The 27897-nt window shown below is 41.8% G+C and overlaps 1 protein-coding gene across 1 annotated transcript; it reads left to right on the top strand.

Moving 5' to 3' along the window:
• Positions 1-27834, top strand: cngb1a (cyclic nucleotide gated channel subunit beta 1a). The gene is made up of 36 exons (XM_069659345.1): positions 1-105; positions 433-469; positions 548-599; positions 1302-1404; positions 1515-1525; positions 2444-2633; positions 2991-3049; positions 4086-4198; positions 4338-4389; positions 4961-4990; positions 6100-6160; positions 6265-6292; positions 8278-8403; positions 10648-10732; positions 10937-11074; positions 11224-11265; positions 13469-13628; positions 14738-14774; positions 15302-15496; positions 15984-16140; positions 16224-16325; positions 16414-16562; positions 16864-17100; positions 17347-17555; positions 17650-17700; positions 18346-18432; positions 18970-19034; positions 19477-19599; positions 19769-19910; positions 19999-20158; positions 21267-21364; positions 21533-21616; positions 21741-21859; positions 23994-24140; positions 26363-26552; positions 27607-27834. The coding sequence occupies exons 1-36, from the start codon at positions 1-3 to the stop codon at positions 27832-27834; spliced, it is 3972 nt and encodes a 1323-aa protein (XP_069515446.1).
• The last annotated feature ends 63 nt before the right edge of the window (positions 27835-27897 follow it).

The following is a 27897-nucleotide window of genomic DNA, read 5'->3' as shown; positions in this document are numbered from 1 at the left end:
ATGTTGAGCTGGGTGGTCAAAGTTGGTCCACAGCTGCCCGAGCCGCCGCCCAGAAAACTTGAAGATCAAAAGGAGAAAGCGCCCGCCGCCCAGCCTTCTGTTCCTGTAAGCCACGCCCCCTGTTTAATGCATGTTTTAATTAGTATTCTTAATCATTAGTCAATTTGTTTGTGTCTTAATATGATTGTGGGAGGTCTATTTTTATTAGCATCTTTTTGCTATTAAAATTCAGATTTGCCCTTTTTGATATTAAACAAAAACTAATTCAGGACAGTAAATGTTTGGATCTTGATATGTTTTGTTGTTGGTTTAATGGCTGAATTTTAGAAATGCTCTTCTACAGTAGAGGCTTTAATGGCTTACGAAAAATATAAAGTATATGAATGTAATATTTGGGTTTTAGTTAAAGATAATATTGTTCTGTTTTGACAGAAAAAAGTGACATTTCAAGATGAGTGCAAAAACGAAGGTAAGATCGCTCACACAGACATTACTCGGTTTGTCTCTGTTGTTGTCACTAAACTTGGACTTCTGTTTTTATCGACAGCTCCAAAAGCTGACAAATCCAAACAGGAAGCTCCGGCAGCCGAGGAGAACGGGTGAGTTATTCAGACATTTATCATACAAGATATTACAAAACCTAAATCATCATAGCTGCCTGATTCACACCTCATCCATGACTTCTACCAAAATAGGTGGTTACTGAATTCTTGGTGACTAACTGACAAAATGCTAGCTAGCTGGGATCAAGCTAATGTGAGGCTGGTCTTTCTAGTCAAGGCTTTCTAAGTGCTAACTGATTCATTGTCTAACTTTAAAGTGCTTTACGTTGCTCATTAGCTAAAATAAATATATGTTTATTTCTGTGTTTACTTGTTGACTATTGAAAGCACCATCTAGTTTTCATTCTCCATGAAACAGTCAACAGATCTACTGCAGCTTTGTTAGCGACAGTACTGTTAGCTAGGTAGGCTAAACGAATGTTTGTCAGTTGGATCAAAATACATTTAGCAGCTTTTTTAAATACCACTGAAGATACCACTAAAGATCTTACTACCTCGTGACACAGTTAGCTAAAATATTAGAGTCTTGTTGGGGTTTTGAGGAAGATGTCTTTTAGCCGTTAGCTTTATCAGGCTTTGTGGTGCTTTCAAGGGCGCCTCATTGGGTCTTTTGGGTATTTTGGTTTAACTTTATTCTCCCATCTTTTCATTTAATTTCGATATCCATTGCCCGTGCTTCAGTTCAGACCACACCGTGAATAAATCAAAAGGATGAAACTCTGTGTTTTATATTCACAGCCCAGCACCTGGCTCTCCGACTGGTGTGTTGGGGTGGATAAGCAGCGCCTTTCCTCAACCTGCAGTCTCGCCGAAGCTGAGTCGAGCCAACTCCACCACCAAGGTGAGGATCAGATTTGACCTTAGACTCGTTTTTTGTTTTCAGTTTACCATGTGATATATTCTCTTCTCTTTTTTCTTCTCTCCTGCCACCTTCACCCTCTCCGTTCACAGGACGAAACCAGGTAAATATATATGCCCTTTGTGAATGTGTGAAACAGTTCAACCAGGAAAAAATTATTAATTTTTGTGTTGATCATACAGGAACACGAACTCAATCATTTGAAGTTTAACGTTAATTGATAAAGCAGCCTTCAGTAACTGGATAAGGCAGAGGTGTGTACCTGGGTCTTGTTGTCATAAGACTAGAGACTTGATAAGATCTAGCTGTTCACGGCAGATGGCTGTCTGCTTCTGCTCGAGATTTTTTTACCTGTTAAGTAAACTTTTTTCTTTTTCTTGTTAATGTTGCCAAGCGCTTGCTAATGGTGGATTAATGCCAGTCGGGGAAGGGTTGGCAGTGTCGACAGTCAGTCACAAGTCATGTCCTGGTTGAACATTCACTATAATACTTTGTTTGTTTCTTCTCCGTGGGCAACAGTAATCCTGAAGACGAGTGAGTATTAAGGACAGGAAACGCTGCATGCCAAATAGTGAGCTGCCTTCTTACAACCCAACACGCAGCATGAAAAATAGGGAGCTGCTTTGTGAACCAATCAGCATGCAGAATGCCAATAATTAAGCTGCCTTAAGAACCAATGACTGTGCAGGATGCTGTGAGCCGTTTGAACCAATCAGCACGCAGTATACGAGTTAGTGAGCTTCTTGTTCAGCCAATCAACACGTAGGTTGCACAATTGTGAGCTGCTTAAGAACTACTCATATTAATGCACTGTGCGTTACCTTCAGTTGCCAACAGCTGCTGTTGCTGAACAATCCTCATCATTTATCTCCCAAGGAAGTCTCAGAAGTCTCAGATTTTTCCGCCTGCAGACCAAATGGTGGCTGACAGTCTGCTGCACCAGCTCCGCAGGGTCCTCTGGTGTTTAGTAGCTGCCCGAGAACGAGAGATGAATCACATCGATTTTTGTTTCTTTGCACAGAAAAGGGATGATCTCTTGGATTGCTCAGGGTTTGGAGAAGGTTGTTCCTCAGCCTGAGCTGAAGACTAAAGAGCCGCCACCGACACCACCACCACCGCCACCACCACCACCACCAACACCACCACCACCACCCGTTGAGCAGCCCATTGAGGTATACTGGCGATGCTCAATTAAACTTTACACCTGGAAAGTCCAGAATAATCCTGAAGAGTCCCACAAAGTCTGAGAAAACAGTAAAAAGAAATATCAAATGTTATAATTCCCAACTCAGTTAATCTGATATAATAATCTTCTTCAGAGAAACTGAAGATATAAACTCTGACAGAACAGTGACAGGTGAACTGTACTTGTGTAAATTGGGTTTAAATTGTCTTTGCTCTTCCTGTGGCCTCTTCTGTTTGTGTCTCTGCAGGTGCGTCCCACAGCGCCTCCACCAGGTGAGCACGGACATGGACACTCGTGAACACATGAACTACAGACACAGCAGATATTCAGATTAGACATTTAACTAATCTCTCTGTCACTTCTCTCAGCTCCAGAGCCTCAGGTGACTGAGAAGGAGGTAGAACGAGAGGACAAACCTGACACCAAACCTCACCCTCCCAGGTCAGTCTGAGTGTGTGTGACTGTTAAAGCGTGTGTGTAATCTTTTTTAACATTTAACAATTCAGCCTGCGATTTACAGTAACATTTGCTTTTATGAATAAGGCACTAAAATAATAAATAGCTGCTCCTGCTGGTGCTTGGTGGAAGATCTTACAAGTTGACATTTTGGACACCAAATAGACAAGAAGTTTTACTGCTGCATTAATGTGTATGTTGCATTTTATTGCTGTAAGGTTGTTCTCCTCGTAACAACATTTATGAGAAGTTTTATCCAAAGGAGTTCCCTCTACAGGGTGGCTGGGCTCAGCCTGAGCCTTAGAGAAGCTCAGACATCCGGAGGGAACGTGGAGTAGAGCCGCTCCTCCTTCTAAAGGAGGTGGTTCAGGCATCTCATGAAGATGCCTCCTGGGCGCCTCCCTTTGGAGGTTTTCAGGGCATGTCCAACTGGGAGGAGACCCCGAGGCAGACCCAGAGCTTGCTGAAGGGATTATATGTCCTATCTGGCCTGGGAATGCCTCGGATCCCCCCAGGAGGAGCTGGAGAACATGGCTAGGAGAGGGACATCTGCTTAGCTGCCAACTTGCTGCAACCGTAACCTGACCCCGAATAAGCTGAAGAAAATGGATGAATGGATAGTTTTATCTGCAGCAATGCATCATATTCTTTAAGATAATCATAATTCTGTAGCTCATAAACTCATAAAACAGCCCCATTTTCTGATTTTAGGAGAATGTCCTCATGCCGCATTCGAGAAAAATCCAAAAGTCTTGAACATTTCAATCAGTGATTTCCTTATCATTGACAGTGTCCTTACCTCATAGTAAACAGGTTCTCATTTAAAATAATAACCTACTGTGTGGACATCCATTTTTTTCTGTATTAAACATTAGTAATTTATTTTAAGAAACTTGAACACACAAAAATGTGAAGCGCACCTTGTTGCATGTGGATGTTTTGAGCTATTCTGTAAGTTTAATATATGTGTCAAATTGTTGTGTGATATTTTAATAAATGTGTGTATTTGTGCGACTGACAGGATGATGGACTGGATAAAGCAGGGAATAGAGATGGTGGTTCCTCAACCAGAGCCTCACGTCCGATCAAAGACGGAAGTCAAAGAGAAGACTGAGCCTCCTGCTCCCACCAAAGGTACCTTCAGCTGTGTGTTAGTCTCAAATCATCACTGAAGGTTTATTTAACTCATCGTTGTGGATTTTAAACAGGAGGTGTTGAAGTGTTGGAGAATAACGATTGCTAACATCAGTGTTTCCTGCTTTTTTTCAAACAGCAAAGGCACCAGAACCTCCTCCTGCTCCAAAACCAGCCGCTGACACTGAGAAGTAAGTCAGATCTTTAAAGTCGAGCTGAAACGGCATTTCGAGAGTATCTAGCTTCTGTATCGTGACGTGTTTCCGAGTGAAACAGGACGTGCAGGCGGGACATATCATTAGAGGGATTTGATTTGATCGTTGAGAAGTGGGCGTAGACAGACGTTCTCCACAGCGCAGTAGCTAGCTAACTGACCGAGCGTTCTTGGTGCTCTGCGGCTAAATGTTGCAGATTGATTGGTTGAAATTGTTTGGTGCTAACTTACGTAAGCACGCGTGAAATTTAGTTTTACCGGAAGAAAAAATGATTTTGATATAAGAATACGAAGAAATGGATTTTCTGTATTTTTTTTTGGCCTATATTGTCAAATAGATGCACAATATTACCGGGGATGTGATCTAAAAGGATTAAAATGACATTTTTCATTTCACCTCGACTTTACCACTGGTGTAATGGATGTAGAAGGATACATCAATCATACTTACAAACTTTAACTGATGTTACATTTTCAATGCAGGACTTTATTGTGAGTATTTTTTACAGTGTTTTATACCGCTGTTCTGTTTTTCTTTTGTCCTGCAGGTCCTCAAAGGAACCAGAGCAGCAGCCAAAGTAAGCAGAAACATCACAGTAGCATTAGAGCACCTACATTTAGCTGGGATTCTTCCACTTCTAATGAAATTGTATTAAAATACTCTGGTTAAACTCAGCCAGTGTTACATTGGATAGATTGCATTGAAACATCTCTCATGACATACTGTTGGATATGCTTATTTTTTGTAGATATTTTATCCTCAACTATGAACAGAGAAATACCAGATGTGCTAGCTACAAACAGTAGCTGTGAACAGCATACATACCGATATACTTCTAATATTGTGCTAGTTACAAAAATCTGATGAAATTGTTAATTTTATGGAAGCTACAATATATTAATTTATGTTGTGCTGGCTCCAACTTAAAATCAGATAAACTTGCATAAATCCTTTGCTAGCTAGAAACAGCATAAAATGTAATATACTAGCTAATGCTATACTAGCTAACAAAAGCCTAAAACCTGTACATATTAGTTACTGCTAGCTACTAGAAGTATACAAATCTGATATGCTAGTAAACATAATGGTGCTACAAACAATTAAGTCTCATAGTTAACCTAATGTATGCTACTAGGGCATACAATCTGGTATGACAGTCAATGCTATGCTAGCTACACTTTTGTTATGCTAGCCACATCATAAAATGAGTCATTGTAGTAAATATTATGCTTGCAACAAATAGTACGCTAGCTACAAAAAACGTGATATACTAATGATTGTTATGCTAGCTACAAAGAAGTTATCAGTGAGTGAGTCATCAAATGTTCTTATGTCTTACAAAAAACATTAACATACCATTAAGAATATTTGTTGGGCCAACTGGCATAAGTGAGGATTAGCCTACTGCAAGACAAAAGCGGGGAACATTTTTTTAATACTATTGTGATTTCATGGGAACTTTAATGTTATGCTAGCCACAAAAAGCATTAAATCAGAAAGTACTAGCTAATGTTATACTACCGACAAACATACATTCTTTGATACTAGTTAATGCTATGCTAATTTTGTTAATATTATGTTGGCTACATACAGCTAGCATAATATCTGATTAGCTAATGTTTTATGTAAGTTTTAAATAAGCATAAATATTTGATTTGGACTAACACCTCGGTGGTGTTTTGACAGAATGATGGGCTGGATCGTCAATGGGATTGGCCGCATATTGCCTCAGCCTGTACAGAAGCAGGTGAGTTGCTGCAGAGCTTCATTCCTGATAAATTTAGATTAAAGTTAGGGCAGCAAAGCATCACTTAACATCATATCATTACATCATTCTTTACGCTCTTGCAGAACACTTGCAGCGACGAGGTGCAGAAAAGTAAGTACGATCTTCCACAGCTTGCACCAGCACAAACAGTAGGGTAACGTTACACTTAAATATTTGGGTACTTAGGGGACTTATTCCACATTGTGGATGTCTTTGTTAATGTGCAGGTAATCATTCAGGGTGTGTCAGTACACTGTGACATGACTGTTGGATATGGTTGCAAGTGTCTCTGACTGCTGTTTGCAGAAACACATGCATTAATAGATTGATTGATTGATTGGTTGATGGTTCTCGCTGACTGTTGGTGATTGGCTGGACTGGTGTCAGTGATGAGGCAGACTCTAACCGAGCTCCCCTTCTCCTTCTGTTTCAGGGGGGAAAGGCCGCGAGCCCCTTTAAACAAAAGGAGAAGGAAGAGATGGAAAGAGTCGCTCACACTGACAGCCGCCTAAACTCTTTAACTGCCTGAGAGCTGACACACAGTGACGCATAATTGAATCCTGTACTGATACAAAGCTGCTTCACAAAGCTACAGTGCATTTAGTTTTTGCAAAGCAATGATGCACTATACATTTTAGTTAACAGACATTACTGAAAAAATTAAACATTGAATGAAATCTATTTTTTTAAAGATAAGAGTTCTCTGTTTACATATTTTTAACACCTTATTTTTTTACACCTGAAAGGTATGAGACTTAAAAATTTCAAAAGTTTCTATTTCAGTTTTTATGCTGATTTTATTTTTGATGAATGCACAATGTGATTCTTAAATCATGATAAATATACACAAGTCTGTTACTGAAAGATGAATCGATGAATCCACGGTGCCAACTCAGATTAAGATCTGGGCTGGGGGCTGGTTGACTTTTATTGGACCTTTTTTTTTACCCTTTTAAAGGGAGCGCAGACATCGCAACTCATTGCAACACATATTGCATATTTCTGTATGTTAATGAAAATAAAGAGATTCATTTGTAAAGAAGTGAATGCTTTGTTCAGTGTTTTTGTTGTGTTGATTAGACAACCAGGAAGTGCAGGGTAAGGAATCAATCAATCAATCAGTCAACCAACCAACCAACCAACCAACCAACCAATCAACCAATCAACCAACCAACAAGACAATTATCCCTGGCAAATGCGCCCAAAGTACCACCACCTAAAGTTATATGGTTTTGTCACTGACAGGCTCTTATTGTTATTTAAACTGTCTGACTACATTACCCTAACCCTAACCTTAAACTAACCAACCAACCAACCAATCAGCCAATCAACTTGTAAAGTGCATCCAGTATGTTTGTAATATTAAGATCATCAGTGTTTGCATGGCAGAATGCTTTTCTTTTCAGCCACTTTAATTTTCTGTCTTTTTTTTAAGATTCAAAACATAAAGATCAATACATTTATTTATTATTAATAATGAAAATAAGGCAGTTAGGGCAGCCCCATGAAAACAGTCTTAGAAAAGAGTTGACAAGGTTTTCATTGGCTGGACAGATGTTGAGAAAAAACCCAAACTGCTTTCTGGAGCTGCACTTTGTCTCTTTGTCTGACCGTCGTTTAGACTTATCTGATACTGTAGAGAGCTAACCTTGTGGGTAACATATCCATGTGGTGTAGTTTTGTTATGGGAAGTCAGTCTCTCATGTGATTGGGTAAATAAAAAGCAGAAGGATGAACAGCGGACATAGTGAAGTACATTCTGTCCACGGGTTGTTAAGTTACAGTACTAACGGTTTTGTATTTCTCTGTAATGTAACACGGTGTGTGATATATGATGGCCCCAAAAATATATACCTAGAAAATCTAAAGGCTAGTGAGGCGGCTAGTCGACTAATGTCTTAACAACAACTACTAGTCAACCAGGAAAATGGTTAACACTACAGCCAGTAGAGTGTCAAATACCAACCACAATAACCAGAATCATCAGTTGTCTATCATTTGTGACATTAATTAAGAGTTTCCAATACATATACAAGACACAGGTATACATATCTAGATATTCCTCAGCTCTGTTCCTTCTGTCATGTGGCGTTCAGTCAGCATCGTACAGGAGAAGACAGACCTGATCCTGGAGGATGTGGAACAGGACAAGGAGGCCAAGCAGGAGGAGGAGGAGATGAAAGAGGACCAAGAGAATCAGCAACCGACAAACAAAGAGGTAAGTCAGATTCAGCCAATCTCATCCGTGCCATGAGGAAACATTAAGGGGCAGTAACCGATTAACGAGGACACAAGCGTCTTACAGAAACCCATAAGGCATAAGTTCCAAGATGCAAGACTGTGTCTTAACTTGTGACTTAAAGGAGAGGTTGTAGTCAAATACTACATTATGATGTTTGAATTAAACTACATTGTGTAATTGTTCCCCTGCTACAGTATAAGGGTACCTCGAGATCCATTGATTTGCAAAAGAACATGCTGACTGTTTTAGACACGTGGTAATACAAGACTTGGAAGCTTTGCTGCAATGTCTGCCTCGGTTCTGCCAGGTACAAGCAAAAAAAGTGTCGTCTACATACATAAGAATTCAACATCATAGCAAGTAGATGGAGGGTCGTTAATGTCAAGACTGAAAAGGAGAGGACCAAGAATAGATCCTTGTGGGACACCAAGAGGCAATGACTTGGATCAGGGATTAGTTTTGGAAACAGCTTGAGACCAGGTAGTAGGTATGACTCCACCAAATCCACTGTACCATTAGAGGAGTTATAACTGCATAGTTTAGCAAGGAGAAGTTTATGATCACCTGTGTTTAAAAGCTTTCCTGGGGTCAAGGAGCACAACACATTAGACACCACCCAAATCAAGAGATAATTTACCATCATAGTTGAGTGTTTGGATTTAAAACCAAATTGCTTTGTCTTAGCAACTTTGGAACTACTAGAAGAATGCTGGTTGGCCTAAATGTACATATGGCAAGTGGGTCACCAGCTTTAAAGATCGCTGTGAGTAGTAGCAGTAGCAGATTTCCAGGCATTTAAGAACAGCTCAGGGGATGTTAAAAGGTTAACGATAGAAGTAATTGGATTATCTAGTGCTAAACCGAGGTCTTAGGCCATAGCTATTGACTTCTTCAACACATCCTTTGCTGTAGAAGATTAAAGGGACCTGCTAATTCTCAAGACTTCTTGATCGTTGATGTTCAGGGTTAGGTTCTTCTGTAGTAGCTGGATACAACCTATAAGGGTTAACTGAGAAGCCATGGGTGATACCAGTTACAGATTAAACTAAGTGATGAGTGAAGGCGTCTGCTATTTCTGCTGGGTTCCTAGAGAGATTTACATCATTCAGAGCACCACACTGTTGCCCTGTCAGCTATATTTACTGATTCTCGGTAATTTCACCAATCCCTCTGGCCTACTTTATAGCTGATATAAAAAAAGTTTGTCTTGGATGTTGTACCTTATTCCTTAACATAATGTACTGATTTATCATTTTATAATTTACCCACGAAAGCCTCTTTTTTTTTAGTCCTTTGTTTGATCTTGCGAGTTTAAGTCGGGGTGAAATGAAACATGTCATTTTAATCCTTCTAGATCACATCCCCGGTAATATTGTGCATCTATTTGACAATATAGGCCCCAAAAAATACAGAAAATCAATTTCTTCGTATTCTTATATCAAAATCCAATCATTTTCTCTCTCGGTAAAACTAAATTTCCCGCGTGCTTACGTAAGTTAGTACCAAACAATTCCAACCAATCAATCTGCAACATTTAGCCGCAGAGCACCAAGAACGCTCGGTCAGTTAGCTAGCTACTGCGCTGTGGAGAACGTCTGTCTACGCCCACTTCTCAACGATCAAATCAAATCCCTCTAATGATATGTCCCGCTAATGTACGGAAGCTAGATACTCTCAAAATGCAGTTTCAGCTCGACTTTAATTCCCTGATAACATAATGTATTTTACAAGAGAACATCAGACAATCCTGTTACAGATTCTCATTCGACAGCAACTTACACTTCACTTTCACTTTGGGATTTCATCTACTGTACCAACAGCAGAGGGTCTAGACTACCTGTTATTCAACACTCTGGACACTATGATCAGGTTATGATCAGTCAATCCTGTGTCCTGCATAATAAATCATTTTTAAAATGATCACAGGTTTGCTTAAAACTAGATCAATATGCCTGCTGGTAGAATTTGTTGTGGGACTTGATTCACCTGTGATAAACCTAGGCCGTCTTTAATCTGGTTAAGGTGTTCCCAATTAAGTTTATCCTCCCAATTTGTATTAAGGTGACCCATGATGATTACCTCTTTCTTACATTACATTCTTTCAGCATAATGTATTCGATGTGGGGGTCCATTATCATTTTACCAGTGGAATACATGGCAGTTAAACTTTTCTGAATGTGAAGAAAATTGCACTCTAACAATCTCTCTGGTTGGTTGCAGACAGAGGAAGCAGAGACCAACATGGATCAATGTACTCACAGCATCCAGACGGAGGCTGGACAGGAAGTTTTAGCTCACATGGAGGAAAGGTTAGCAACCATTTCCTTTGACACAAGTGCACCAAGGATGAAAATATATGCCAATTGATGTGTCTGTCAAAATTTCTCAGATAGTGTCAGATATCTTGACCTTTCCTACTGTATCATAAAATGTATAACATTTATAGGACAGTAGCACGGCTTTAAGTCGGTTTAGTCTTAAATGTGGGTGATAATCTGAGCTCTGTTGTACAGAATGCAGCAGGAGTGTCTGGAGGCGGCTCGCATCGCAGAGGACTTGGCCAGGAAGGCAGCGGAGGAGGCAGTCAGGCAGCTGGAAGAGGAACATTCAGCGAAGATTGTAATCGAAACGCCACCAGACTCCAATGAGCAGTAAGTTAGAACCCAGCATCTTCAGACTCCAAGCCTTTCAGGAACTGAGATCAAAGTAAAAAGTACACCCAGAGAGAAACACCTACAGAAGATGTACAACCTCAGCTGATACGTCCTTTAGTAACCGTCCTGCTGTTTGTTCTCCAAAGGCTGCCTAACATCCTGGAGGAGGAAAACGAGGACGACCCAGAGTAAGTCAAGCTTTGTCGAACCCAAAAAACAACCCTGTAGCTTTCTTAGATTCTGCTTATATTTTAAGTTAGTTATGGTATACCAGTCCACGACAGGTATGTCTACCAAGACAGGCCAACATTGTGAGAAGCCCGATGTATCTCAGGGCAAATCTTATCTACCCTGGACACCTTTCTACTGGCGACTTCAGTGACCTCTGCACAGAGAGATGCTCAATGTTTCCTACAAGTCTCGTAACTTTGCCTCATCCTCCATAGGTTTGAAAAGGGAGATAAGTTTGTAAGTGAAGTTCCAACCCTAGCCATAGTTTCAGAAATCATGATCAGGATACTTACAAGATCTTCAGCTGAGGTTTAAGAGGCAAGTCCAACTTGCAAGAGACCAGGGCAGAACGGAAGGAGACACGGAAATGTTTGGACTTCTTTCTGTGGTATTTTTTAAAAGCTGAAACACAACTGAGTGTTTTCAAGTACTCGTAAACCTATTGGGTACCTTGTGGCGACCTGCTGGGCCCTAGCCAGCCATGAGTTTTCCCAAAAAACCACCAAAGACAAACATGATTGGTTGCCTTAGCCATGCAAGCCCCCTAATGAAGGACACACCTTCGAGGAGTCCATCGAGTGTCTTGGTCTGGTTCCAGGTGTTAACACTGGAATCCAGAATCAGATCCAATGAAGGCCACAATTTTGGTAACTAGAGATAAAACCCACAAAACATGGCGGCAAAAATTTGACCCTACATTTGTTCCCCTTGGATCAAGGACTCACCTAAAAAGAGCTTTCAGGGCTAATGGATGGTTTGGTTGTTAAAGTTTAAATTAAATTGTTTCTGGCTTAGCTTCATTAGCTTTTGGTTTGCTAGGAACTAGGGAGGGACTTTGGCTCCAAATAGTCTTCTTATGCCTGAATAGTTGGCCGACTGCTGCTTGCCTGTTTCTGCAGAAGCTTTGCCTCGTGCCACAGTGTCTCCTCTTGGTAAACATTTGACTTTATGTTGTTTATTAACTTTTCTTCTATGAATCAGTGAAGTCTTCAAAAGGTAGGTTGGAACAACTTTCTCACCAGACAGAATTATGACTTTTTATTTATTTTTAAGTCCCTTTTCATGGTCATTTTGTACCTTTACTGCTGTCAATTCCAGTCAGTACTGGTATACAGTATAAGTAGGGTGTTTATAACAATCTCAGTGACAGATTTTCTGGCAGTTTACGTGCCTTATTCTACTTGAAGATTTTATTACCAGATTCTCAACTTTATTCATCTCCAGTCATACGTTAGCACCAATAAAGGTTTTACTTCTAGGCTCACCTGCAGTGGAGATCATTGTATGTCAGTGTTAGTCTGTTGGTGCATCACTTAGGTTTGCAGTGAAAATATCTTCAGAAATCTCTGCCTTGAGGCCATGGAATTTGGTAAAACCCCTGGAGGATGTATCCTACAACTTTGGGAATGTCCATTTGTTTGCTTGTTCTTATCAGTCCCCCAGAGTCTTTCTTCAGCCAGCATGCAACGCTCCTTGTAGATGGTTAGGGGATGAGGGGAGTAACAATGAGTTAAAACCCAGAAAAAAAGAGAGGAGGAAACAAAGTTTAAGCAAATTTATAAGGAATTTATCTGCAAACTACGCACAGAACAAGTTTCTATCAAAAACAAACAAAAGAGAAGTTAATATAAAAGTCAAAATACTATTAACCAAAAACTGCAACTAAGAATAAACAAACACTAAGGCCTCGAGGAAAACACCCTGCCTCCACAGAAGGAGTCACTAGCGAGTTGACAGCCAACACACCAACCACACGCAACCGTATGGCCCACTGGCACCTGGCTGCCTCCTCGCTCCTGCTTTTTATACTCTTCCTTGATTGACAAGTTGGAACAGGTGAGCTTAATCACCTGCTGAAGTGAGTGGAAGAGCAGCACAGGAGAGAGAGAGAAGCACAAGAAAACACAACAGCACACACAGCACTACAGAACTGTTGAAGTTTGAGCCAATGGATAAACCCACAAAACAGGGCTGTCATTAAAATGCTCTAAAATATACTCAACATCACACAGATGACCAAATCACCAACTACAACAAATCTGTAAACACCTTAAGAGGTCTACAGGGACGCCACCTGTTATGTGGAAGGATCAGTCTTGCAGCATTTCAGGAGGTTTATTTTGCTCCCCTGACACACATGACACTTGGCGTCTTCACCAGGGGCCTGTTGGATGTGGATCCAGCTGAAGGCGAAGGCACTCCTTCATCAACAGTTGTGAAGCCAGCATCGGAGAAGAGAGACCTGGAGAGTCCAGTCTCCCAACCAACCACCGAACAACCAGAGGCACAAGCGTCAGAAGACCAGACCAGCACGGATCAGGTGAGACAGTTTTTAAAAACTATTTACATCCAGTAGATTCGTTACATTTCTTATAACAGAGTCAGACAGCCTCCTGTTTTCTGACTGACTGAAGGATCTACAAAGCTGAAGGTTGGTGGTAACAGATTTTAGCGAACAGGTTGGAATAGTAAAGTTACTTATTTCAGACATTGTCAGAGTTCAAGGATAATTCTGGTTTCTTGAGCACACTGAAAATGCAAGTAACCGGTAATTAGATTTATAAGGTATAAAACAAGCCAGACATTACTGAAAAATACTGGACCCACAAAGACAAATATACTCGGTTGGAAATATTGCTTGATTTTTCATAACAGTGCAGTCTACTGTGGACCCTGCCTTGAAATATATCTACCTCATACCTTTAAAAAATATTCCCAGAGAGTTTTTTTAACTTGCTAGATTTGCTAAAGCTAGCAACCTTATCACATGGTCTTCATCCCCGGATTACGTTTGGTCAGTTGTCATGGAGATGTATCTGTGACGATGGCCTAAATGTAAAAAAGCCAAGTTCTTCCCTCGTAAATAGTTGGACAATGTCAATGTTTAAAGGGGGGTTATTATGCTAATTTAAAGCTTCATATTTCACTCTGTGATACCTGTGGAGTAGCTTAGCATAATTTACAGTTTAAAAAAAGCTCCTAATTTTTCTCACACTGGTGCTCTGTGCAGGCCCTCATACAGCCTCTGCCTGAACGACTCAGTCAGCTCTGTCCCTTTAAGAAACCCCGCCCCTACAAGCTCGTTTTCTTCCGATTGGCCAGCTCTCTGACGTCACAAAATGCAGCGTGTAGAAAAACTATGTAAAACCTGGCGTTCACAGCAGCCTGCAGGCTGAGCCTGGGGATTACTCCAACAGACTTTTACCTACAGATTTGAAACTTCACCCACGTTAGTCACGTTTGGACATCCAACATTGTAACATGATATAAATGTCCTAAAATGTATAAATAAGTGTCTGTTTATACTGAAAGTTAAGTGATTCCACGGTCAAACCCAAGCAAGTAACATAAAGAATAAATGTCATTTTCTTGCATTTACATTCTGAAAAAGAAAAGTAAATACATGTTTGTCTCTCTTTCCTCTGTCAGGACAATGATGCAGCAGCAGACGACAGTGAAAGTGGAGGTAAGAGAGTTGAAAAATGTTTTTCTCATATCATCAAGCAATATCGATATACAAAATAGATACAGCAAAGTCAGGAGGGGCTTAATAAATAAATAGAACCAATGCCTGTTACATTTTACTGCCAGAGATTCAAACCCAACGTTTTTAAAGAGATGAACTCTCACCAGAGAGAAATGTTAGAACCGGATCGGTAGAGAGAGATGGATAGATAGGTTTTTGATCCAGACATTGATACTCCAAGACCCTACAAACACTATGTCCATTCAGAGTGATTATGTTAATGAATGCTTGAATCTCTATAACAAACGTTACTTGTTGTATTAGGAATGGTTGAATGAAATTGAGAGCGAGATATACCCGTTCAGTGGTTAAACTCTTCAACTTGTTAGTTTCATCTCATCCCGTTTTTATGTTTCAGCATTGAGTTTAGTTGTGTCTGTTTTTCGCCCTCAGGATTGTGCTAATCGGTCAAACCAACATCTCACAGTCCTCTTCTTATCGCTGACTCAGATTGTTTCTCTGTCTAGTTCCCAACAGTACTTCTCCGATAAAGAGCTTTCTGCTTCGATTCCCGCATGCTGCTGAGCGTCTGGAGAGCTGCAGGAAGCTGATGCATGAACATCACCTCATCCCTCCCAAACTGTCCATGCCCACCCCGCCGCCGGAGCTCTCCCTGCTGGCCCTGCAGCTGTCGCAGCTCTCTAAGCAGGCGCAGCAGTGCTGCATGAGCGTTGTCAGCCGCTTCAGAAGCCTTAAGTCCCAGCATTCTCAGCAGCCTTAACCCTCTCCTCCTCCTACAGATCCTTATAGAAACCTTATAGACGCCTAAAGTTGTGTAGCTTAAAACCACAAAGTGCCAAACAAAACCCTGCATACTCGTAACACCCCACATCCACCTCATCCTCCCACCCATCATGCTTTGCTGCTCTGTGCTGCTTCACCACGTGCTACCAGCTAACCACACTGCAGGTGATCTCACAGGAAGTTGATGTTTGTGCTGTGCTAGGCTAGGCTCTTTAGCTAGCTGTGCATTCATATTTCAAACAAAGAGGTTCAACTAAGAGTTTTGTAAAGAACATCAAAATACAGAACATCCAATATACTATAAAGATGATGATAGTTGTTTGTAACTTCCTCTGTGTCACATTTTCGCCGCTGATCGAAGATGTTACCTGTCGTCTAACAGTTTTATTCTGCTCTGCTCCTCAGGGAGCTGTGGTGCCGGTTTGGGTGAAGCTCCAGTGCTCAGGGTGGAGGATGTGGATCAGGATGTGGGGCAAAAAAAAGGCCTTAACATCCCCCAAATTATCACAACCCCAGAATTCAGCACTTTGAATATCCCCAACGTCCCACAGTCAACCCACAGGTAAGAGGGGGAAGCATTATAAATATAGCCACATTACAAAATGACTTATGAATGTCTCAATGTCTGTGCTTCGTCTGCATCAGTCCTGCAGGTGACCAGTCTGCAGAGGAGGACGATGAGGAGCTGATGAAGATCGGTCTGAAGACCTGGTCCAGTCAGGGAGACCTGCTGACTGCAGATCACGAGTGAGAGAAACCACACACTAACACACTCTGTCCTGCACCTCAGTCCTCCGTCCTCCATGTTTACTGTACCATTGTTGTCGTCCTGCAGCATGCGCCCTCTGTCAGCAGCCAGCGTCGGCAGCGTGGTGATCCAGGACCGTCTGAGTGACCTAGTCAGGCTATTTAAAGGTCGGACAGAACGTCAGAAGGAGAGGCTGCTGGACCCGGATGAGTCTGAGGGAGAAAGTCCCTCAGCCTGTAAGTACTGACTCTGACACTTATGTTTTCAGTTTCTCGTGTCTTTATATTCAAAGTACAATTTATGTCTGTAGTTTTATCTGAAATGAAAAATGAAACCAAAGCAGAAACGCCAAAAACTGCAGTTCCTCAAATGACCACTTGAGGCCGGCTCCAAAAGCGAGTCAATCCTCATTAAGGCCTCATGAAGACTTCACACAGAATTAAACATGTTTACAGCCTGGTACATAAAACTCTCCTGAATAAATTCTATGAAGTACTTGAGGCTAATTAACATATAGATCCTGTCTAATCGCTGCAGCTCCAAGCAAAGCTCCACCTCCCCCTCCTCCTCCACCTCCTCCAGGAGAAGAGAAGCAGGACGATGCACCTGCAGCAGCAGAAGAAGAAGAAGAGGAGGATGGGGAGTGGGAGCTTCCCTTTAAACTTCTAGGACAACCAGTGAAATTTCCCAGACTGCCCAAACTTCCAGCGCTGCCCGGCTGGCTGCGAGCCATCCTGGAGTACCGCTTCCCCTCCAGCATCGACCCCTTCACTGGTGAGCAGAGCGTGGGACTTTTGTCTTACATATAATAAGATATCAGACCTCAGATTTACAGTAGATCTATAGGCATCAACAACACTATCTACTTCATGTCCATCATAATTAGAAGTAGTTTGCTATGAACTCTGGGTAATTTAAGACTTTCATTTAAATTAGTAAACATGGCTCACGGGGTCAACGACTGTCGTCCTGGAAACACTGGTCAGCTGACGGTACCGACTATACTTCCTGTCTCCACAGATCTGATCTACGTGATCTGGCTGTTCTGTGTTGTGGCGGCGTGGAACTGGAACGTGTGGTTGATCCCCGTCCGCTGGGCGTTCCCCTACCAAACCCCCGAGAACATCCACCTGTGGCTGCTGATGGACTACACCTGTGACCTCATCTACATCACCGACATCCTCGTCTTCCAGCCCAGACTGCAGTTTGTCCGCGGAGGAGACATCGTGGTCAGTGGCATCAACAGAAAGAAAAACATCTGTCTCTTTGATTTGAGTTCAACACAAACTGCTTCATTCATGGTCTCAACCTTTTTTATTTCAGTGTGACAAAAAGGACATGAGAGAGAACTACATGACCACTGAGAGGTTTAAGGTAAAACAAAACCTGTGCGTCTGTCAATGATTAAGGAGAAAATATAATTTGACTTGTAGACCAGATTCTCACTTATGGCTCTCGACCTGGGTTCAGGACACCACAGGCGGTTGAAGGATTAATCTCAGATGTCACAAGATAGTTGATGATTTTTCCCAAACGTCACCTTTGTGCTCACAGCAGTGAATCCTTTTATTTTGTTGTTAATGCTCACAGGCAAAAAAGATCTGTAGTGTGTTCACTGCAGGACAACAGCACAACTTTGTATGGATTTTGAAGTTTTGACATTGTACAAGATCCATGAATATAAACTTTAATGATACAAGAAAAGACACTGGAAATGTGTGTCCAGCAGATGTGTTTCTTTCAGTGTGTTCAGTGTTAACAGGCAGGAAGCAATATGGAGTTAGTGATGATCGTCTGCCAGCTTGTCTTCTGATATGTTGCCACTAGGGGGTGCTGAAGACAGAATGTTTTCAATCTAAAAAGTAGAAGCTTTGAGGATGAGGAGTTCCTACTTAATCAACTGTGTTTTGAAGATTTAATGAAAAATAAAAATAATAATAATTATTATTATTATTATTATAATTGCTCAGTATGAATTGTAATTGTTACACTTAAAGATTGTGCGCTGTGTGTTTACAGATGGACATCTTCAGTCTGTTTCCCATGGAGATATTTTACTACTTCACTGGAGTGAACTCTCTGCTGAGATTCCCTCGCCTGCTGAAGGTCAGAAAGTTCTTCAGTCTGTCTCATTCTTGTCTTTGAAAAATTCAAGCCAGATATGTTCTGTAGGTGGACCTGCTTGCAACCATTAACAGTGACCTTTGGACAGGTCCGGAAAACATTGTATCTGTGTCTAAAATGTTTCACACATAAGAGTCAGCACCTAAAGTTTGTGCCTGATCTTTAACCCCTTAATTCCCTTGTAAAGTTCTGTAATGAATGATCAACTCACAAGCCAATATAATTATTATGTATTATTCTATTCTCATATCAGAATCAGAATCAATCAGCTTTATTGTCATTATACACTGTTTAATGAAATTACCTTGGCAACTCCCCAATAAAAAAAGTAGAGACTTAAATATAGAATATATAAAAACAATATAAATAAAACAGAACCAAAATAAGCAGAAGTATAAAAATCACATTTGCAAATTTTTATATGATTATTATTTATTTATTAAGATCATTTATTTTAGTGTAATGCAAATGTTCAAACTGCTGTGCTGAGTGTTGATGACTCTTGTCTTTCCCTCTCAGTACATGGCTTTCTTTGAGTTCAACGACAGAATGGAAGCTGTGATGAAGAAGGCCTACATCTACAGGTGAGGAAAGTCTACATGACGTGAAATTACTGTTTTTAGTGATGGACTCTGGCGGCTTGAAGACAGCGATGTGTCGGCTGTTCTGGTTTTAAAAATGGCATCTTTGTCTAAAAAAGGTCTATCCCTGTAGTGATCCGTGAGTGAGTGTTATAATTATCATATGTGATAAAAGATAGCAACAGTTTTCTTACAGAAATGGTTCCATTCCTTAAACTATGTGTATTTTCCAGCAGGTAAAAGTAGAAGCTGCTTGTTAGCAGAAGAATTAGTTAAAGTCAAAGTGATTCAGCCGCCTGTGTCTCGTAATTATCAACAATTATCGTTTTATCAGGGTGGAGGATAAGACAGATCGATGACACTCAGGAATCAATTACAAATAGAAAAGAGGAATCGGTCACAGCAACATTAAGTTGTTAACAACTGTTTTTTTTGTTTTTTTTAGGGTGATCCGAACCTCCACCTACCTGCTCTACTCTCTACACATCAACGCCTGTCTTTTCTACTGGGGCTCCGACTATGAGGGACTGGGATCCACCAAGTGGGTCTACAATGGAAAAGGAAACGCGTAAGAGCCCAATGTCACTCTCTGAACCTCTGCTTTACATCACACTGTTAATATAAACTGCATTAGAAAGGCTTCCTTTCTAAAAGAACACCTACTCTTTGACCTATAAATGGACATGTGGGAAATGTATCTAAGTACATACATAAACTAAGTCTTTCTTTCCCCACAGTTACATTCGATGTTACTACTTTGCTGTGAAGACACTGATCACCATCGGAGGACTACCAGACCCCACCACCGTCTTTGAGATCTGCTTCCAGCTCATCAACTACTTTGTTGGCGTCTTTGCTTTCTCTATCATGATTGGTCAGGTCAGTTCACCATGACAGTTCTTTACCTTCCTCAGAGCTCTTCTGCTTCCTCTAGTAAGTAAGACTAACTTTGTGTTTTGTTTCTCAGATGAGAGATGTGGTCGGAGCAGCGACAGCCGGTGAGAACTACTACCGGGCCTGCATGGACAGCACCGTCAAGTACATGAACTCCTACAACATCCCCCGAGATGTCCAGAACCGCATCAAGACCTGGTACGACTACACCTGGAAGAGCCAGGGCATGCTGGGTAAGCAACAGGAGCTACATGTTGGGCTGAATATTCAATCCAAGAAGTAGTAGTTTCCCAGTGAAAAAAGGTCAGTTTAAAAGTGATAATATTACTTAATCTGGGGATTAAGAGGTGTAACAATACAGAATGGTACTCTTTAAAAACTCTAGTAGGTTTAAAATATGCAGAGCCTATTTTCTACACAAAAACAATACAGTTCAGGGTTCTCTGCGCAAAAAGGCTCTCAAAGTCAGCTGTTTTTTGTCGCTGTGCTCACGTCGCTCTCAGTTGAAAATAGTTGGAACACCACCGCACTTTTCAGTGTCACTTCTCCCTCTTCGACCAATCAAAATCAAGAAGGGGCGGGACTTCTGATATCAACTTTGTCAACAACAATGGCGGAGGAGAAGCTAATCCTCTTCGAGGGTACAATTTCCAGGTGTAGAGCTGCAGCTAGCGCCAGGACACGATTCCTTTCCATTGTTTTTATGTTTTCTTTGTAGAATTTCGTTGAATTAAAGCAAATATGAAGCATACGCAGCGATTTAAAACAGACTTAACGGTCACTACCGAGGTCTGTGGACGTTCGTAACCTAGCAACAGTAAGCACTGGTGAGAAGCTCTCTGAAATTGAGGTCGTGGGTTCTAACAGCGCAAAAAACACCATAAGTGGAAATTAGTTAATTGTTTACCTAGGATACTGAAAGTTGTCAAAAACCTCTCAAACAAAGAGGCAATTCAGTGTGGATAAATGTTTCAGAAAGCATAAAAACTTAATAAAATATGAGTAGAAGAGGATATAACAAGATAAAAATACAAATAAACCAACATTAACTGACAAAAAGAAACTGTGGCTGTTCTTGACATTTTGATCAAATGGCAGTTTGAACTTTCAACCATGTTGAAACAAAAATAATTATTAAGCCAACACGGACGAAGATTGTGTGATATGATCGACTCCTCCAGAACAGCCACTAAATGCACCTTTTTGTGAGTTTGTTTGGTCATGTGATTAACTTCTTTTTCGGGTTCACCTTGATGAAAAGTTTTTCTAAGTGCCAAATGCTAATAAAAGACACAATACATTAAATATCGTTTACATTTAATCATGGTTTTTGCTCTGCAGATGAACAGGAGCTGCTGGTGCAACTTCCTGCCAAGATGAGGCTGGACATGGCTGTGGACGTCAACTACGCCATCGTCAGTAAAGTCGCCTTGTTTCAGGTCAGGAGGAGAGAAAACAACACAAAAATAAACATTTTGTTCAGGTATAATTGTGTAAAAATGGCGGGAAAAAGTAATTGGTGTTTTTTTTAAAAATAAATAAATAAAATTCTTCCTTTTAAGAAGAGCAGAATGTGAAAGGTAAACCTCTGTTTCTCCATCTCTCAGGGCTGCGACAGACAGATGGTGTTCGACTTGCTGACAAGGCTCAAATCTGTCGTCTACCTGCCCGGAGACTTTGTCTGTAAAAAGGTGATAACACACACACACACACACACACACACACACACACACCTGTAACCTGAACTTTAAACCTGTTAAAGACCACTGCTGCAGCAGTATGTTTACCTGGTCTGTTTGCGTGTGTGTGTTGCAGGGGGAGATCGGCAGGGAGATGTACATCATTAAACAGGGGGAGGTCCAGGTGGTGGGCGGTCCTGACCTGCAGACGGTGTTTGTCACCATCAGAGCCGGCTCGGTGTTTGGAGAGATCAGGTCAGAGCTGCGTCCTGTCTTCCTGTTAACTCATTTATACACTGCATGTGAGGCCGAGCGGTGGTCCCTGGGTCCACTGGATAATCAATACGTTGGTGTTTCATGATTTAAGAAACAGTGGCAGTATGATGTCTGCCTGAAAACATGGAGAGACACTGTCAGACTCCTGATGGACATTTGTTTCTTTGGGCATGACACGTGACTCCAAACTGATCTCTAAGGCAGAGGTCATTGGTGTGATGTGTGAGAAACGCTCACCCTGAATTCACGTGGTGTTAGAATAATCTCCAAATTAGTAAACAACTGGGAAAATGCTCATGAACCCATAAAGTTGGCGACATTTCTGGTACACTACTTGCTGAGTTGACAGACTTTATGTCGTATTAGGCAGAAACCTGGTGGATGAAAGTAAACGTTGGTTTGATTACATTATTACAACACACGTTCTTTGCAGCATCCAAGTTGTTTCTACGACTACATGCTAGCGATGAACATGCTTATGTGGTAAAGGCTAAATGTTCCTTCCAATAGTTGGTAGCTGGCATTATAGCATACAAACTGTATATCAAATCAAATCAAATCAAACTTTATTTATATAGCACCTTTCATGCAAAAAGAATGCAACACAAAGTGCTTCACAGAAAAATTAAAAACATATCACAATGATACAAATACTGGAAACCCGCCCCTCCCGACCCACCCGCAGAGGCACACATACACTTTATCACACACAGATACAGACAGACACACATGTACACGTATGCACATACACACTCACACACATACACCCACCCACACACACGCACGCACTCAGGATAAAACATGGTAAAGAGACGTGGCAGGACACTGAGGAACAGGTGAGGAAAACGCCACCTATGGGAGCCATCCGCATCGGAAGGGGTCACAGTATACGCCTGCAGGGAGTGCCACCCACAGAGACCACCCCTACCCGGAAAGACCGGGATAAACTCCGCACAAGGTGCAGAGCCCCACGGTCCTCCGGGCCTGAGGGATCTCCAGGACGATGTCCCCGTGGGCAGACCAGACACAACTCCCAGTGTGGAGGGCTCCCATGAGGAAACACTGGAGCTAAAAAGTAAAAGGCTAAAAGACAATAAGATAGGCTGAAATAAATGCAGTGCAAAGTGCAAAAAGAATTAAGAATAAATCAATAAAATTATTAGATATTAAAAATAGAATAAAATAGTTAAAAGAATAGGATAAATCAGTAAAAAGCCAAGTTGAAAAAGTGAGTCTTGAGCTTCTTTTTAAAAACATCAACAGTCTCTGCGGTCCTGATGCTCTCCGGCAGGCTGTTCCACAAGCATGGGCCACAGTAACTGAATGCTGCCTCACCGTGGGTTTTTGTTCTAACTTTAGGAATGACTAAAAGGCCGGTGCCGGAGGACCTCAGGGTCCGCGAGGGTTGATATGATAAAAGCAGTTCAGATAGATAAGATGGCGCAAGACCATTAAGACACTTAAAAACTAATAAAATAACCTTAAAATCGATCCTGAAACACACGGGGAGCCAATGCAGCGACTTTAAAACTGGTATAGATGCTATCATGCTAACCGATTTCCATCCATCCATCATCCATACCGCTTATCCTGTTCAGGCTCGCGGAGGGGCTGGAGCCTATCCCAGCTGTCATCGAGCATGAGGCGGGGTTACACCTGGACTGATCAACAGTCAATAACGGAACAGACGACCTTTCACGCTCACATTCACACCTACGGGCAATTTTAGAGTCACCAATGAACCTAACGAGCATGTGTTTGGGAGGAAGCCGGAGTACCCAGAGGGAACCCACGCATGCACGGGGAGAACATTAAAACTCCACACAGAAAGGTCCCCTACATCCGAACCGGGATTCGAACCATTAGCTTACAAAATGACCTCTCCTCTGGCGTCACCTTCAGGACAATTGCAGGCATGTCTTTAGTTTTTTCCTATTTGTTCTCAGAGGCAAAAAGGATTAAAGAGGCCTTTATGATGAAATGAATTATGATCTTTTTTCAATAAATCTGAGAGTCATTTTTTTATCCTTTACCACAAAAAGACCAACTTAAAGCCGACTTTAAAGTTCGTTTAGAAGTCTCACAGCTCTCTCTCTCTTCTGTGATTGGTCAGTTTGCTGGCTGGAGGCGGAGGAAACCGGCGTACTGCCAATGTGAAGGCGCACGGATTCGCCAACCTCTTCATCCTGGATAAGAAGGACCTGGCAGAGATCTTGGTTCACTACCCCGAGTCCCAGAAACTCCTCCGCAAGAAGGCAAAGTAAGTGCTGCCTGGATCGTGGTGCCAAAGTCTGATGACAGTACGGTGCTTTTTTCCACTAAACACACAGTATGAGGAGGGAAGGCATCAGACCTGTTTAGCTTAAATATGTGCACGTCTTTATTATGAATGATGAACAGAGAAAGAAGATATCTCAGAGGCCTGAACTGCAAAGTGAGTTTAACATACTCAGGGTATCTTTTGGTTATCTGGCTTCAGGAACCTTAACCAAGCAGATCGAGCGGTCACACGATGGTGGTTATCAGCTCGATAAGTCAACCCAGAGTTTTTCCATGAGTGTGTTTATATAAAAGTAGTGTTGTTGGAGCATATGACCAAACATGAACTATTCTCTAATAAGAAGAAGTTAAACATGCTAAAAGTATCACAGTGACACAGTGAAGTATCAGTGACTGTGTGAACGTGCGAATAAAGGCTCATAAAATCACTGCTCTATCTTTAGTTGACCAAAGATTAGACTATAAATACACTATAAGTACAAATGAATGAGTTGCATGCTTGTATTTTTATGGCATGTACGAAAGTTTAAGCAACTCAGGCTGTTTCAAAAGCACTGATGGAGCTAATAAAAAACCTATTTTAAAGCAGTAAGAAGGCTGACTTTCATACTGAGTACAACAAGTACAAGGCTGCAGTGCTTTTAACAGTCTAGGTCAATCTAGTCATCATCATCATGAATATCCTAATTAACATTAACCACATCCTCAATGTCATCCTCATCAATATCATTAAGGTCAGAGGTCATAAAGAGCTGGGTCTTTAGCTTCTTCCTAAAGGTGAAAGGGACTCTGCGGAGCGAGTGGAGGTTGGTAGCTCGTTCCACCACCGGGAGACTACAGAGGAGAAGAGTCTAGTTAGAGACTTAGGGCCCTGTTGTGATGGGAGTACCAGGCGCCTTTCATTGGCAGAGTGTAGTGGGCGGGACGGAGTGTAGACCTGGATGAGGGCGCTCAGGTAGGCACGAGACGTTTGTGTTGCTGTTTTGTAAGCGAGCGACAGGGTTTGAATTTGATGCGAGCGGCGACTGGGAGCCCGCGGAGGGATATGAGCCCTTTTGGGTTGATTGAAGACCAGTCGAGCTGCTGGGTTCTGGATCATCTGAGGTTTGAATGTGTATACAGGAAGGCCTGCCAGGAGGGAGCAGTAGTCAATGCGTGATATCACGTGATTTCACCTGAAGCAAACGAGAAGGGGGGGGGGGGGGGTGTTATATTTTCTCAAGAGAGAAAACGTAAAAAGTAATGACTAAAACTTGATTTAAAAACTAAAATGTTTTGAGTTTTTGATCGACTAAAACTATAAAGGGTAAAAACGGCTAAAATGTGACTAAAACTAATCAGCATTTTTGTCTGAGCACTAACACTAAATCTAAAACAGCTGCCAAAACTGACACCGCATCAAGGGAGACAAGGTGACAAAGTAAAACAGGAAATCATCCTAACAGCGAAACTCATCTAAAGCAGAATGACTCCTGACTCTGTCACGCCTCCCCTCTCAAAATACGCTCACCTAGTTCAGGGACACCGGGATGAAGAGAACTGATTGGTCAGAAGGCGGAGCTTTTATACTGGTAGATCTCTTGTGTTGTACATAACCTGTTAGTTACCGCAGTGATGTAAGTAGTAAGAAGCCATGAGGTGAACGACCTTTTAGTGCTGAAATCACCTAGAAGCTAACCGTTACCTTGCTAACTGCTATTCCTGCTTAGTAGCACAGGCCTCTGATTCGTACGCAACACAAACAAAGTAACAATTAAAGTGGAAATGTTTCATTGAAGCCCTAAAACAAACGAATGCCCTCCTGGTTTGTCTCATGTTGCTCTACTCTGCGTCCTCGCCGTCTTCCTCCCGTCTGATCTGTCTCATGTCCTGAGCAGGATTAGACTCAGCTCTAATCTTCCAGGTTCAGACAGTCAGAATCGGGTCAGAGCAGTGGAGCGACCCTCCTGCTGATCTTCACACTCTCCGTTTATCTCCTCACTTAGAATCATGGTGCTGCAGCAGGGTGCTTGGATGTGCTTTAGGTGTTGGTATGACACAGTTTTTATAGTGTTCTTGTTTTCTTTTTTAAGCAGGTCAAGTTTTTGTGCTGCTGTTTGTGTAGAAGAATATTTTGTGAATCAGCAGCTCACATCTTGAAGTTTGTGTGTTTGTGAGTCTATGTTCTCTTTGTTTCCCTTCTGTGTCTCTGTGTCTGTGCAGGACGATGCTGACGAAGGATACAAAGCCGGATGAGAAGGGTGGAGGTAAAGAGGCTGTGGAGGTCATCCCGCCCAGACCGGACACCCCCAAGATGTTCAAGGCGGCGCTGAAGGTGACGGATCAGGCGGGAATCGAGGGAGCCTTCACCAAACTGAAGAAAGCCTACAGATCATCAGAGAGCATATTAGAGGTGAGACAACAGCCTTCAGCTCTCACATACCTCCTGATGGCTTCATGTTATACCACTGATGAACAGAAGGGGGCACTGGTGTGCAGAAATGGGGTCAGGCGACAGGAAAAGGCAACAAAGAGGCAGACTGAGAAAACAAACATGGACACAAGCTGTGCAGATTCCTAAGAATCAATTATATTGTCTTTCAGATATTTTATGAGAAAGGAAATGCACTCAGCAGCTTGTTTAGACTTCAAGTATTCAGCAGGTAAATATTTGTTAACACTGTTGTCAAGTCAATTTATTGTCATTCATCCACATTCAACGTGTACAGCTGAACAATCGTTTCAGTCTTTTCTCACAGACTAGGTGCTCAGTAAAAAGTGCAAATAACAAGACAACAGACAAACTAAACAACATACATAAGACAAACAAGACTGTGAGGGCTGGTGACGATGAATATAAATTATAGTTATATGTAAAAGGATAAGTAATAGTAAGTGTCAGTGCACGCTGGTTCCTTGGAATGTCTGTTGAAAGGCACAGCGGTGATAACAGTCCAGTGCAAAGTGTCGAGCACATGTCGACCTCTTATAAATGGGGTATTTACTGATTTCACTTTTGGGTTTCTGTCAAATTAATTTGCTATTGATTAGTTAAATATGTTCTGTGAATGTTTGAAATCATCAAAGCAAAGAATGAAGATGAAACTCAAACATGTGGCTGACAGCTGCACATTTGTGTGTTGTCCTTATGGAGATATGGAAAGAAAGATTAATCAAAAGATTCACAAATGTTTGGGTGAAATTGTATCGAAGGATAAAAAGCAGATGGACGTTTTTATGAAAGACATCAGGGCAGCTAGCTCAACAGTTAAATCGTGGGTCCCATAAACAGAGGCTACAGTCTTCGGTCTTCGAGGGTCATGGTCACACACCAGGGTTACAAATAAATACATTTCCAGGTTTTGTTGATGCTGGGAGGTAGATCCTTTTTTAACCTGCAATAAAGTTGTTTTTTTTAACTGTTCGACAAATAACATTTCCTCTGTCCAACTTTTTGTCCCTCTCAGGCTCCCCCCTCCGCCGCTCCAGTCCCCCCTCCCTCTCCGATGCACCGGCGCTCTCCGATCCCCCACGCTCTGGTTCAGGATGACGATGACGCCGTGTCGGAGAGCGCTGACTGCTCTGTGATCATCAGGATGACGCCACGAAAGGAAGGAGAGGAGGTGCTCACTGTGGAGGTGGCACCTGGGGAGAGAGAGGAGGAGGAGGAGGAGAAGAAGACAGGGGAGGAGTGATTCGACAGGACAGATTCTGCTTCCCAGAATGCCTTTCAGTAACCTCCACGGGAGAGATGTGGG

The sequence above is a fragment of the Semicossyphus pulcher genome, unplaced genomic scaffold, assembly GCF_022749685.1.
Source record: "Semicossyphus pulcher isolate SPU_LCO1_2020_fin unplaced genomic scaffold, fSemPul1.0.p SCAF_1, whole genome shotgun sequence".
NCBI classification, from domain to species: domain Eukaryota; kingdom Metazoa; phylum Chordata; class Actinopteri; order Labriformes; family Labridae; genus Semicossyphus; species Semicossyphus pulcher.
The sequence above is the reverse complement of the archived record's forward strand: the minus strand, read 5'-3'. Positions and strand labels throughout refer to the sequence as shown.